General features: G+C 35.5%; 1 protein-coding gene across 9 annotated transcripts in view; it reads left to right on the top strand.

The window, feature by feature from the left end:
• Nucleotides 1–15,613, top strand: part of IMMP2L (inner mitochondrial membrane peptidase subunit 2) — an 872,087-nt gene that overhangs the window by 33,444 nt on the left and 823,030 nt on the right. For all 9 annotated transcript variants that reach the window (XR_002734940.1, XM_023228172.2, XM_023228173.3 and 6 more), the window contains one exon: nucleotides 6,066–6,202. Coding sequence is in view for 8 of the 9 variants with exons in the window: in XM_023228172.2 (XP_023083940.1) it covers nucleotides 6,068–6,202 (135 nt within the window). In the remaining variant the exon portion in view is untranslated. The remainder of the gene's footprint in view (nucleotides 1–6,065; nucleotides 6,203–15,613) is intronic.

The following is a 15,613-nucleotide window of genomic DNA, read 5'->3' as shown; positions in this document are numbered from 1 at the left end:
TTTAGCAGAGATAGAAATCTTGCTGTGTTGCCCAGGCTGGCCTCGAACTCCTCACTGAGTTCTTGCTTGGCCTCCCAAGTAAGCCCCTTCTTGTTACACCTGAGGAAACAGGCACAGAAGTGACTTGTTCAAAGTCATGGAGCTGGTTATAGACAGACACAGATTATCCACCTCAGGTCTCCTGAGTCTCATTACCATGCTCCTTTTTGGGTACCAGTGACTAAGAGTAGAAGTAATGTAGGAGAACATTACTAGAAAAGAAGAGGAGGCTCAAAATTCAGGGAATGTGAATTTAATGCAACTTTTATTAATGTTTCCCCCTTAATTTACATTTTAATCATGCATACTACCTTATCACTAAGATAGCTGTTGCATCATACTTGGAAGCATTCTGTTTCTATCCTGCAGGTATCCTCAGCTATTTTGTGAAGGTCCATGCATGCAGGGCATGATGAACAGCAAAGAGAAGACATGTTTCCATTCTGTGCCTCTTGAAATAAAAGTAGCAAACATTTGACAGAACTTTCCAGAAGTTTCCAGAAATATGACAGCCTGCATTGGCTGCATAAACATTATAGTCAGTTAAATATATTGATTGCTGCATAAACAGGAAATAATCTTGCTCAGTGTTGTTTGTACTACTTAGAGCAGCAGAGATTGGAGTGAGAGTGTGGTTTGTTCATTGTGATGGGATAGAGATTAACACTAGTGTTACCCCATATTATCTGTATATCAAAGTGACTTCCTAGGGCAGATACCATCTTTCTTTTTTAGAAACCAGCTAAAGTTCAAAGAAGAAAATAGTAATCATCTCTATTCCCAGCATCTAGAATTAACCACTGTTAGCATTTTGATGCTGCTTTCTTCCCTCTTTTGGTATACTTTAATAACTACACAAGTAACATATGGGTGGTTATTAAACAATCAAAACAATATAAATAATACTCAATTTAAAATACTTTTATGTGCACATATAAACGTATGTAGAAATGTATTGTTTATTGAAAGTTTTTGAATGGTACTATACTATATGCTTAGCCATCTTTATATCCTCTGTACTTATCATTGTTGCTTGATAGTAAATAAATGCTTACTGAGTTAAAAATTCACGTAATAAATTTTGTATATACTCTATCCAAACTGAACTTATTTTAGTTTCTTAAACAGCTACATTTTATTTTGCCCCTAGGCCTTCATATATGTTACTGCTTTTACCTGAAATGCCCAGGTCTTGCCTCAAATGCCATTTTTTTCGGGGGTGGGGGTGTAGTGGGGCAGGCCTTCCTTGATCATTTTCTGATGAATAAGATAGCCTTGCTTTATGCTCTCGTGCTTCAGGGCTATCGTCCCTTTTTTTTTTTTTTTTTTTTTTGAGGCAGAGTCTCACTCTGTCGCCCAGGCTGGAGTGCAGGGGCCGGATCTCAGCTCACTGCAAGCTCCGCCTCCCGGGTTTACGCCATTCTCCTGCCTCAGCCTCCCGAGTAGCTGGGACTACAGGCGCCCGGCTAGTTTTTTGTATTTTTTAGTAGAGACAGGGTTTCACCGTGTTAGCCAGGATGGTCTCGATCTCTTGACCTCGTGATCCGCCCGTCTCGACCTCCCAGAGTGCTGGGATTACAAGCGTGAGCCACCGTGCCCGGCCTATCGTCCCTTTTTTAATGCTCATCCATTGGAAATAATTGTTGAAGGGCAGTCTTCCTTGGTATATTGTAACTCCTTGAGGGCAGGGAGCACATCTGCTTGTTTGCCAAAAAAAAGTTTGAGGAATGGAATTATGAGCATAATTTTAGTATGAAGTATTTTGACATGTAATTCAAGAGAATGAGAAAATAACAGTGCTTTGACAGGCTACCACAGCCCCTTGACACTTTCTTATCTCCTTCCTTCTCCCATCATTGCTCATCTATTTCCAGATCCTGTCAGTTTAACTTCCAAAATATATACTTAAATCTGCCCATTTTAGTCTGTCTCCACTATCATCCTGCTCCAAGTATCATCTCTTGCCCTGGACCACTAGAATAATCTGATTTCCCTATATCCATTTTTGTCCTATCCAGACTTTCAGATAGATGATCATTTCAAAATGCAGATAGGTTCATTCACCTCAATTTTAGAACATTTCAGTTACTTCGCATTTGCTGCAAATCCTTACAGGGCCTGCGAGGTCTTAACTGCTCTGGCATTTACATTGCCTCCTCCCATTTATGTCCCACTGTACTCTTCCACTTCTTGTGTGCTTTATGTACACCAGCCTCCCTTCAGTTCTCCATCACAACATGACCACTCCTGTCACAGGGACTTTGCATGTGACGTGGCTGCTCTCTGGAATACCCTTGCGTACCCCACAGTTCTTTATCTAGACAACTCCTCCTCATTTTTGAGTTCAGCCTCTTTCTCAAAGACCTTTCCTGACCTCTCTCTATCTCTCTCATAGCACTTATTACAACTCTTATGTATGTTTATGTGATTTTCAGATTGACCCTTATCATTCCATAGTTGGTTGTAAAAACTCACTGAGATCAGGGACTGGGACTGGCCTTGCTCACTGTTTTATGGTTCCCTGGTGCCTAACACAGTGCTTGTGGAAGACCCTTAGTAAATACTGGTTGAAAGAATGAATGAGCCAAGTAGTAAGTGAGTGGGTAGATGAGTGGATGGATGATTGAACTGCCTTAGCAGGAACGAAGAGACAATCCACTGGAAGTCATTTTCTGATGGAACCAGGTGGAGGTTAGAATGTAGAATCTGGTAGTGGTGTTCATTTTCTGTACAATGTTTGTTCTGCAGATATTTAATCTAGTAAGGAGGTAAACTAAATGTAAGGAGACATTCAGGATGATATTTCTTTGCTAACTTTTCCCCTTTTCTCATTTTCAGAAGGTAATAAACTTGAGGAGTGAGTAAACATCTGACCTTTAAACACCCAAATATCAGTATTTTCCAGACTTGCTCTATTAAGGGAATCACTTGAAGTGTTTGATTTTGGAGGTCTGAGTGAGAGTGGGGATCATCATTTTTAAGCATGTCAATCAAGGCAAGCTTGGGAAACACTACCCTGGAATTACTATCTGGGAGTTGTATATGACTTAAACATAAGTGTAGACCACCTAAAATAACTTTGAAGCTGTCAAACTGATCAAAGAGGAATTGATTACTTACTGTTGAGCCATTTCCTTTCTCTTCTACATAGTAACTATTTTTTTTCCCTATGTGCATGGGAGCATGTTATAAACTACTTGTGGAGTCAGATATTTTATAATCTGAAATCTTTGGATATATTTATTTATATTTTGGAAACATTAAAAAGAATAGATGTGGAGGTCATTCCATTTATACATTTATTGTAAGACTGATGTTTATGTTGTTAAACCTGTGGTTAGAAGTGTTTTCAGAGAGACTGAGCTAATGAAATCTAATATTGAGGAAAATGCATCTTTTGCATCTTGAAGGTACTAATTTGATAAATATGTCAAAGTTATTCTTCTATATTAAGGCAGATAGTACATGATAAATCGGACCTTTGTAAAATAGTCCATTGGAAAAGTATATTAAATCTTTTGTAGAGATATATAAAAGGAGCTAGTAAAGGTCTTTTGATTCTAGGCAAAAGATGTCATTGAAGAGAAATTAGTTTTACTCAAGGGCTCATATTAAAGCTGGGTATGAATGAATGAAACATGTCAAGCAGGTTTACTCTTTTAGGAGTATAGTGGTTAAGACAGCTCACAGAAACAGTCAGTACCTTGGGCCAAACATTTCTTGAGTACCAGATGTGTGAAATCATAAGCAATTTAACTTAAGATTATAGTTGTTAGATGAGTTTGAATGAAAACGTGTTTTTAAATTGCTTATATTCTAAAGTTAGTCTGAGTTACATTTATTCTGATTAGGTATAAAAAGATTACTGGTTTGGGTGAATGTTATGTGCAATATATGTTGATAAAAGTATAAAAAGCAAGAGTACTGGTCTTAATTACTTACCTTGCATACATATAGCCCTTATTGATGTCAGTTACAGTAGTTAATTCAGAATTAGCCAATTTAGATTATTGTTCATCTTTTTCCTGTGATATATTAAAGCTTTGGGAGGGAATTAGTGGTTGAGTATTTTTATTTTTATTTATTTTCTGAGTAAACAGATAACATTGTGAGTTTTATTGTATACAACACAATGTTTTGAAGTACATGTACATTGTGGAATGGTTTAATCTAGCTAATTAATAAATGCATTATCTAACATATTTATCATTTTTGTGGTAAGAGCATATAACATCCACTCTGTTTACATTTTTCAGGAATACAATATCTTATCATTAACTATACTCACGTGACTATACAACAGATGTCCTGAAATGTATTCCTCCTAAATGTAATTATATCTCCTTTGAGCAACATCTCCCCAACCTCTCCTCCCCGCTAACTACCCCACCTTCTGGTAACTACCATTCTACTTTCTACTTTTATGAGTTTTACTTTTTTAGATTCTATATATGGGTGATCGTGCAATATTGTCTTTGTGTGCCTGGTTTATTTTACTTAACTTAATGTCCTCCAGGTTTTTCCATGTTGTATCAGATGGCAGGATTTCATTCATCTTAAAGTTATCTCACATCTTAAAGTTCATTCATCCATTGATGGACACTTAGATTAATTCCATACCTTGGCTATTATGAATAGTGCTGTGATAAACATGAGAGTGCAAATATGTCTTCTATATACTGATTTCAGTTCCTTTGGATATATTCCTAAGAATAGGATTGCAGAATCACGTGGTAGTTCTATTTTTAACTTTTTGAGGAACCTCCATACTCTTTTCTATAATGGCCATATTAATTTACATTCCCATAAAGAGTGTATAAGGGTTCCTTTTTCTCCACCTTTGCCAGCATTTGTTGTCTTTTGATAATGGCCATTCTAACTGGGGTGGAATGATATCCATGTGGTTTTGATTTGCATTTCCCTCATGACTGCACATGCTTTTCATATACCTGTTGGCTATTTGTATGTCTTCTTTTGAGAAATTATTGTTAAGCTCTTTTTACCATTTTTTAATTGAGTTGTCTTTTTGCTATGGAGTTGTTCGAGTTCCTTATGCGTTTTTGGATATTAGCCTCTTGTTAGAAGTATAGTTTGCATATATTTTTTTCCATTCTGTAGGTTGTCTCTTTATTATGTTGATTGTTTGCTGCACAGAAACTTTTTAGCTTGATGTAATCCCCACTGTCTGTTTTGCTTTGGTTGCCTGTGCTTTTGAAGTCTTATCCAAAAAAGTCTTGCCAAGACTCCAGCTTGTGTGACAGAGTGAGACCCTGTCTAAAAACAACAACAATACCAACAATGCCACCACAAACAGTGCAAGTGATTTATCTCTGATTTAACAGTCCAAATGTAAGCAATGCAGGACAGTATGGTGCCTCCAAAGTGTTGCGGACCTAGGATCCTTCCATTTTGTTGCTTTGTCATCTTTACTTGAAGCTTTTATCTCATAGTTTGAGATGGCCACCCCTACTCCAACCACCAAATTGTTACAATTATAAAATGGGGAAGAAAAGGGAGGGCATCCTCCTTTTCAGGGTACAACCTAGAAGTATATCCTTTCTACTCATGCTGTTGATCAAATCTAGTGACATGGTCACACTTAGCTGCAAGGGAGGCTGGAAAACAGTCTTCAGTTGGGCAGCCACGTGTTCCACTGAAACTTTTGTTGCTGCAGAAGAGAACAGATATCAGGGGTATAAGGAGTAACTTCATAATAGTCAGCAACAGAAAAAATTTACTTCTGGAATGCTTATTTTTTTCTAACTTACTGTTTTGTGTGGAGAAATTTCCTACTGAAGTTAGCAAGTGGACTTGAGTCGTGGAAAAGCGTTAACCTGAGTTCATGTATTTCGCTTTAGGACTTTAAGTCAGTCAGATTTATTCTGATGGTTACAGGAATGAGTGTGAAATATATTAAGAGACAAGATTGCCCTTTGGTAACTCTTACTTTTCATGTACTGTTTTTATGTCTTTGTTTTTCACCTTTCTTGAGACTAATTTCATAGTTGTTTTCTTTGTATTTTTAGGTATGGCACAGTCACAAGGGTGGGTGAAAAGATACATCAAGGCCTTTTGTAAAGGCTTCTTTGTGGCGGTGCCTGTGGCAGTGACTTTCTTGGATCGGGTCGCCTGTGTGGCAAGAGTAGAAGGAGCATCGATGCAGGTGAAAATGATATAACTTTATTCTTTAAAGCACATACTTCATTGTTTTTCGAGCACTAGAAATGAGAGTGCTAATTATTATTCCTATTCTGGGAACTGAAAGGTTATAAAAAGGCATTGAAATGAAATTTTACTTTACTGAATGTGTTCTTAAGGTCTTCTAATACAGTCACATTATAATCAGAGGAGAGGTTAATAAAAGTAACTATCAGTTCTCTGGGTCTGTAGTTTAAATTTTTCTGAGAATTTTAAATGGAGATTCTTAAGAAATTATACTAAATGACACTATTTTCTGTTAATATGGCTCTATTTGAATATCCTTTTAATGCCAAATTATTAGTGTAGTTGCAAGATGGGTTTGAGTCACAATCAGTTGCTCTGTTGTTATATAGGTATATGATTTCAGTTTGTAGAAATTTCTAGACCATTGATCCCAGATATTGTATTGTGTTCTTTAAGCATGTTCTAATTGAAAAGATTAAGTGCAGTTTACAGTGGAAGAACTTTGGAGTGGAGATTTCCAAAAGTTTTATGCAAATAGTCTTCTGGAATAACTTGGAGAAAATTATGTTGTCCTAAAGTTCATGTCTAGAGCCTAGCGGTTTTAGTAAGTTAATGCAGTTAGGCAGAATTTGCATTTTGTTATGGGATTTGGTTTCTTGTATTATCAATATATATTAAGTTCATGCGTTGTGCTAAATAGTTATATAAAACAAATAACTAAAATGAATATATAACCTTCTAAAAAATCAAAATTATACAGAGAATAACCAGCTTAGTTTTTTTTCTTTTTGTTTTAGTTAGAGCTAGTTAAGGGCATAGTTATCAGCTTTAAGGAGTTAGAATTAGTTTGCTTTATTTATTATAATTATGGTGTTGAACTTCTCCCTGAGTTCTGGTAGTCAGTGAGATACAGAAGGTCAGGGAATCCTTTAGCTTCTTTGGGAAAAGCTACATTTTTAAAGCTGGACTGCCTTTATATTCTACTTTCATCATTTGAGCATGGTTAGGGCCTTCTCTTGGGCAGAAGATTCTGCTCTCAACCCTTGTCTTTCAGGTTCTCTCCATAGTGGGTCACCAGCCCAAAGCAAACTGGTCACTTACTTTGAATGCAAAAATATCTTAATGTAGGGGTACAGTGAACATAGAAAGGGAGATTTACAGGCATATGGCTTTAAAAACACTTTAACACATTTAAGATAGAATGTATTTTATATTTGTTGCCTCTTTAATCTTGAATTCCTGGCAGCCTTCTCTTAGACCCAATCCTTAGGAAAATGTAGACATTCTTTGATGAGCTTTGGAGTCAGATTCTTCATTTCAGATTAAAACTGCCTTCTTCACAGCCATCCACATTCCTTTTTGGTCCCAAGGATCCCTTTGAATCCATTCACAAGCATGTATCTTTTGGTAACAAATAATCCAGTTAAGAATGATTTTTTCCCCCTAATTTTGTTACTGTTGTCTTGCTATACAACTATCACCGTTCTAAGAAGAACTTTTCCAGAACACAAAATCTCCTTACTTTGGATCCGATGATATTCCAGAGGATCATGTGGCAATCATAATATCCCAGTCTTTGTATTTTTAGCCCAATATATTCCTACGGAACATCTATGTTGATGGCTTGTGCTGAGAGCCAAAGCAGTTCATTGCATAATATGAGATACAGGTCTTGCTCACAAGACCCTGACTGTCTTCTGAAAGAACAAGACTTATCCCCAGTGAAGAAGGCAGTGAAGACAGTGTTAAATCATGTTATTTCTAAATGTCGGTTCATGGACTAAAGCCAGGTTTGCATTAGATATATTTGAATTTGCAGAGGTATTAGAATTTCTTGCAGTATTCCTGGGCCCTACCCCTAAGAAGTCAAATTTATTATGTTAGAATTTGTTTGGTATATTGTGTATAGTTTCCTCGGCTACTGGTAATAGGAAAATAGCTTGGTATGAAGGGAATTTTTTGGAAGGCTTATTGTATACACATAAGGAAGTCAGGAGTGAGGCAGTTGTCAGGGACAACTAGAGCCAGGACCTGAATGCTGTCGGAGTGCTCTGTCTTCTTTCTAAGTTCTTCTCTGCATCTTGGCTTAGTTCCCTAAGACCAGCTTTCTTTGCATAGCAGGGTTCATGGCTGCTGGCAGCTCGCATGCCCAGTTTCTTCACCGCCTGAGAGAGATCGCTCCTACTGCCTTAATTTCAGTTTGAAATATCTTGGGGAAGGACTGTGATGTATTCAGCTTGGGTCACATGCCCTTTTCTATACTACTATACAGATCAACTTTGGCCACCTGGATGGGGAACCGTGATTGGTCCAGCTTTGAACAAGTATACACCCCAAGTCTGTGGCTAGGCCAAGTGATCTGTAAGAAAATGACAACATCTCTTTGAATCACATTGTTCTGTGGGAATTAGGGGGTGGAGTACAGGTGACATTTCCTAGAGGAAAGAGAATGCTATCTTCTGAATCAAAGTAGAATGGAATTCTAGGAAGAAAGGAAAACAGGTTTTTACAATTGGGTCTATATTTCATGAAATTTAGACCAACTCTAGGTATAATAGATAATTTAATTTACAGTTTCACTAGATACCAGTAAATCATACTTTAAATGATTTAAGAGCAGAAATTACAATAATGAGATTTACAGATTGACTAATTCACCATATTTGAAGACATCTTTGCTACTATACAGCTTTGATCAACTAAACATGTTTATGTCATGGGGTTCAACAGAATTTTTGACAATTGGGATAAATTCTTCTCTTTAAATTTCTCTAATGACTCAAGGACTGAAATAGTTGGCATGGTGTGGAGATCTCTGGAAGTCCCTGAGCATCCTACAAGGAACACAGCTGCTTTTCTTTACTCTGGGAAAAGCCACTCTTGAAGGTCACTGAGCAACTGGTAGACACATTATTTAAGAAATAGCCAAGGATTGAAAAATTAAATCTCATGAAAGGGACATGTAATACTAGTATTTTGGGTTTATTGAATACATACTGTTATGGTAACACTGGAAATTCACTTTGAGTAACCAATTTTGCTGTAAAAATTGTTTTTCGATCTTTCAAAAATTCTGTTGGTGTGTGATTAGGGGAAGCATGTTTTTAAGATTCCCTCTATGAGAAATACTTATTTACTTATTAAACACTACTCAGTGGTTCTTTTTTCAAGTTAGGATTTTCAGAATTAATTTGCAATTCATTAAGTATTTGACTAAAAGATAAGAGTGATCAAACATGGGAAGTATCAGCTAATTAAAGGCAAGCCACAAATGAAAATAAAGTTTCTAATGATGCATTGGTGCAATTCAATGGAAAATAGGATTTAGTTTATAAAATATTTGGTTTTTATAAAGCTGTAGAGCTACATTCATTTCATTAGATGAGTTGTCCCTTTTTCAATGCTCGACACAATAAATACTGGCACAAATTGGTGGTTAATGATTATTCATACTGACCTATTCCCCTCGTGCACATGAATCACTTCTACTGGTTGCTGAAAGGTTACCTATGAAAGTAGATGTTCTTCCTTTTTTTAAAAAAGAAACACCACATTACATGACATTAATTTAATTCAGGAAATGAAGACTGATATTGCATATAGTTGAAACTACAGAGGGAATTTATGTAGGTGGAATGTAATTATTCAGATTAGAACTTTAATCGCTTACAGAGGCTTTTAGAGTAAAAGGGTGCCCTAGGTTTAATGACCTCATGCCAAAGTTTTAGATTTTATTTGAGTGAGAATTCCTGCAGTGGGGTCACTGGTCCTGATAGAAAAAAAGTATATGCTTTCCACATTTAAAACTAAGATTTAAGACTTTGAAAAGTAAGTAAAAGAAATAATTTTTTGTCATTATCTTATTTTTTTTGTAATTGATACATAATGTTTACATAGTATATACCATTTTCCTTTTTTCATTTGCATGGCCAGAGGGGAAAAATACTTGAACACACTACTACACAATCCTGTCTCTCTAGGTCAGACTTCGGAGATATATGTATGCAGAATATATTAGGAAATTACAGAATATGTAGGAAAATACAGTTTAATCAGCATTGAGGTTTTTGTTCATCAGTAACATACGTTTATGGGTTTGAAATTGTCTTGACTTTCAGCTACCTGTGATTATCTTGTTTCCTGTTGAGTTTGAAATTAAAAGTATCATCAAAAAGCAAGCAAAGAGACTCTCTCTTTCAATCTGTGTTAAAAAAAAATTTTTTTAACCTACAGCCAGCTTAATAATATTCAACAGTCATTATTGGTTGTAACTTATTTTGACACTCTGAGAAGCTGCATACAGACTGTCAAGAAAAGAGATATATTGTGATTTACATACCAGCATTTAAGATAGAGTTATGGAGTTTTATGTTACCTGCTAAATTTGCACTTCCAAGATGCCGGGCACCAGCTGGCACACATTTCCTCCTGTGCTGACTCCTCTGTGTCATCACTCGCCTTGGTCTGCTGGGGCTGACGTCAAAGGAAGTCAGGATTTAATGTTGGAATGCTTTTTTGGCTTACTTGTGTGCTTTCTGCCCAAATTACTCTTGGCTCAGAAATCTCACCTGATGTTTTACCCCTTAGGATGAGTTATGTGTTTTTACATAGTTCTGTAACCTGTCATTAATAGATACTTTGTATTTATAGCAACAAAAGTGTGATCCTGAAACATTTGGCGAGTGATAAATTTGTAATGTCCCTTTGTGGATTTTTCTTCACTTGCCATGATAGAATAACTATGTGTTTCTGTTTTATATAGCCAGGGTTATATCTGTTATTTAAACACAAACTTTATTACACTTTTTAAAAAGTTGTTGTAAATTTAGATTTACACAAAAGTTGCAAGAGTAGTGCAGAGAACTCCTATGGGTTCTCTTCCCAGATATACCAGTTTTCAATATTTTAGTATATTTATTTTATTATATTTTTTCCCTCCCTCTTCTCTCTCTCTTCCTCCTCCTCCCTGGCCTCTTCCTCTCCCTCTGTGTTTATGCATGTATGAATACATACCTACAAAATGTCTTATTAAACCATCTGAGAGTAGGTTGCATACATCGTGCCCCTTTAATTCTGAATACTCTTGTACATTCTTCCTGAGTCATGATGCTTGCTGATTGGTATATTAATGCTTTCCTTTAGCTTATTTTAAAATTTTATACTTTATTCATAGTAGTATAGAGCTTTAAATACATTAAGAAAATACTCAAGTTCTAAACTTTACATTTGAAACAACTGAGACTCAGACAGTTGAGGTACTTTACGTAAGCTCACACAATCATTGAATTTTGGAACTCTGGCTTGGACCAACTGTGATAGTGCTGTCCCTTTTACTAAATAATAACTAATAAAAGTTGTGCCTTGTCACTGTTATGATGCCTCTTTATACTATTCCTTCTCACAGTGATGTTTTATTCCATTTTATTTTGGTTTATGGAATGATGTACTTAGTAAGTTATTTAATTTTGGGATGATTCTGTAGTACATTTAGTACTTAAATATAGAAATTAAGCTTTATGTTATAATGGGGGATAAAAGCTTTTAAATTGTGCTGCTCAGGTTGATAGAAGATACTCTTCTCTTAGAAAGTCTAAAGATTATAAAGTTTATAAGAAGGAATTAGACTATCTGGAAATATAGCAGATGAGACATATTGAAATATTCCCAATGCAAAACTCGTAAAAAATTAAAAACAAAACATTAAAAACTTTAAAAATGTATAACTAGCTTGCAGGGAAGCAAGGGAAATTCTCAGAGACCACAGTAAGGGGAAATACATTTCCAGGGCAGTAAGTATACATTAAAGTCAGTAGTTGTCACATGGATATTTGTCAATTCCTGGTCATTTAGAGCTTTTGGTTTCAATGACCATATGGGGATCAGAAGACAAGGTCACAGGCTCATACAAGGCAGGAAATCGGAACAGATATTCTAAATAAAGCCAGGACCATGGAAGAGACACATCTTTAGGAAATGGATAGACTAAAACAAAAATCTGTTCCGTAAGAACAATTGTCTAGGCTCTGAGAGAGAAAGCCCTGATGTGGAATTGAGGTTTGAATTCACATTCACTGCACCTGAAAAATCCTAAACTGAGATATTAATTTCTAGTAGCCTGGGTTTAGAGCAGCCCCAGGCACCAAATTCCCTGGGCACATGCAGCTTGCAACCAGGCCTTATAGAATCCCAGGGATAAAGTTTGATGAACATTATATCCCAGTAAAAATATTGCATGAGAAAATGAGCTCTATAAGTGAGAGTCAGAAGCAACTGTGAGCCGAACCAGACTTTAAAGACTTGAGAAATTGGAACTATCAGATATTAAGTGTAGTTGAAACCAAGAGAGGAGAATGAAAATAGGAGAAAGCAATAAAAGATAATCTAAAATGGTCCAGCAAAGTACTAATTTTATCACTTGTGCTTTGATACATTGTTTTTTTGGGTGATGATGGCATTTATTGTGGTTATGTTAAAAACTTATCCTCATAGTATGAATATTATAAAATTGGCAGTGAAATACATAATAGCTGAGATGTACTTTAAAATAATATGACAAAAATAAAAGTGTAGTAGGGTTACAGATGAAACAAGATCGGCCATTAATTCATAATTGTTGACTCTACGTGATGGATTACATGATGGTTCATTATGCTAGTCCATCTACTTTTTAAAAAACCTTTTTATTGAGGTGTAATTTATATACCATTGAATTTACCCATTGTAAATGATATAATGATATTTTCCAGCTTTATTGAGGTAAACTGACAACAATTACATATATTTAAAGTATACATGATATATATATATTTATTATACTTTAAGTTCTAGGGTACATGTACACAATGTGCATGTTTGTTACATGTACATACATGTGCCATGTTGGTGTGCTGCACCCATTAATTCGTCATTTGTATTAGGTATATCTCCTAATGCTATCCCTCCCCCTTCTCTCCACCCCACGACAGGCTCCTGTGTCCAAGTGTTCTCATTGTTCAATTCCTACCTGTGAGTGAGAAGAGTATATATGATATTTTGATACATGCAGACATTATGAAATGATTACCACAAACTAATTAACATACCCATTACTTCACATAGTTACCTTCTTTTTGGTGGTGAGAACATTTAAGATCTACTCTCTTAGTCAAATTCAAGTGTATAATACAGTATTATTAGCTATAGTCACCTTGCTGTACATTAGGCTTCCAGAAATTATTAATCCTGCATAACTGAAACTTTGTATACTGTGACCAACATCTTCTCATTTCCCCTACTTCTCAGCTCTTTGCAACCACTATTCTAGTCTCTGCTTCTGTAAGTTCAACTTTTTTCGATTACACATAAAAGTGAGATCATGCAGTATTTGTCTTTCTGTGCCTGGCTTATTTCATTTAACATAATGTTCTCTAGGTTCATCTACACTGTCACAAATGACAAGATTTCCTTCTTTTTAAAAGCTGACTAATATATTTCATAGTATATATACCACTGTGTGTGTGTGTATATATATATACATGTGTGTGTCTGTATATATGCACCTGCAGAAGAATATCCACACACACTCATATATATACAAAAACCCACAGCCACACCGGCCATACTTTCTTTATCGCTTCATCCATTTATGAACATTTAGGTTACTTCCATATCTTCGCTGTTTTGAATAATTCTGCAATGAAATGGGAGTGAAGATATTTCTTTGACTTACTGATTTCTTTTCCTTTGGATACATACCCAGAAGTGAGACTGGTAGATCATCTGGTAGTTCTGTTTTTAATTCTTTGAGATATGTCCCTATTTTTCATAATGGTTGAACTAGTTTACATTCCTACCAATAGAGCACAAGGGTTCTCTTTTCTCCATATTCTCACCAACACTTATCTCTTGACTTTCTGATAATAGCCATCCTAGCAGGTGTGAAGTGATATCTCATTACACATTTAATTTAATTTCCATTTCCCTGATAATTAGTTATATTGAATATTTTTTATATGCTTCTGGGCCATTTGTATGTCTTCTTTTGAGAATTCTCTATACAGGTCTTTTTTCTATTTAAAAATCAGGTTATTTGTTTTCTTGCTATAGAGTTGTTTGCATACCTTATATATTTTATATATTAACTCCTTATTAGATATATGGTTTGCAGATGTTTTCTTCCATTCCATAGATTGTCTCTTTACCATGTTGATGGCTTCCTTCTCTCTTCAGAAACTTTTTAGTTTGATAGAAGCTCAGCTTCCAGTTTTGCTTTTGTTGCTTGTGCTTTTGGGGTCATATCTAACAAATCATTGCTCAGATCAGTGTCGTGCAGCTTTTCACCCTATGTTTTCTTCCAGTAGTTTTACAGTTACAGGCATCATCTTTAAAAATCCATTTAGAGTTGATTTTTGTATATGGTGTGAGATAAGGATCTGATTTTATTCTTCTGCATATGGATATTCAGTTTTCCAAGCACCATTTATTGAAGAACCTATTCTTTCCTTGTTGTGTGTTCTTGGCATCTTTGTTGAAAATTGATTTTTCATAAATGTGTACATTTATTTCTGGATTCTTCATATTCTATCACATTGGTCTATATGTCTGTTTCTATTAGTACCATACTGTTTTGATTACTATAACTTTGTTTTTGAGTTAAGTAGTGTGATGCCTCCAGCTTTGTTCTTCTTGCTCAAGATTGTTTGGCTATTCAGGATCTTTTGTGGTTCCATATGAATTTAGGATTGTGTTGTGTATTTGTGTGAAAAATGACATCAGAATTTTAAAGGGAGTGCAATTGAATCTGTAGAATGCTTTGGGGTGACTTGAATTTTTTATTAAAAATATTTTATATAATAAAATATCAATAAATAGTATTAAAATTGATAAGCTTATGGAGTCATGCAATCATTACCATAACCCAGTTTTAAAATATTTTCATCACCTGAGAAAGGGACCTTATGCCTGTTTGAAGTTAATCCTCACTCCCACCTCTTTCCTTAGGCAACTACTGATCTGATTTATAGATTTGCCTTTTCTGAACCTTTCCTGTAAATAGAACCATACTAATGTGGTTTTTTCCTGACTGGCTCTTTTACTTACTAGAATTTTGCGAGGTTTAGCCATGTTATACTATGTATTAGCATTTTGTGTCTTTTTATTGCAAAAAGTATTCTCTGTATGAATATACCACATTTTGTTTCTCCATTCACCAGATGATAAACGTTTGGGTTTTGATGTTTTCATTATTATGAATAATGCTGCTATAGATATTTGTGTACAGTTCCATGTATATACATGATTTCATTTCTCTTGGGCAGATACCTAAATAGTGGGATTGCTGAGTGGCATGGTACATTTATGTTTAACTTTTAAATAAATTGCTCAACTAACTCTGGTGGGGAAAGTGGTCTGCTAACTGGCATCACTTGCA

The sequence above is a fragment of the Piliocolobus tephrosceles genome, chromosome 8, assembly GCF_002776525.5.
Source record: "Piliocolobus tephrosceles isolate RC106 chromosome 8, ASM277652v3, whole genome shotgun sequence".
Classification (NCBI taxonomy): domain Eukaryota; kingdom Metazoa; phylum Chordata; class Mammalia; order Primates; family Cercopithecidae; genus Piliocolobus; species Piliocolobus tephrosceles.
Note: the sequence above shows the minus strand (reverse complement) of the source record. Positions and strands in the feature narration are given on the sequence as shown.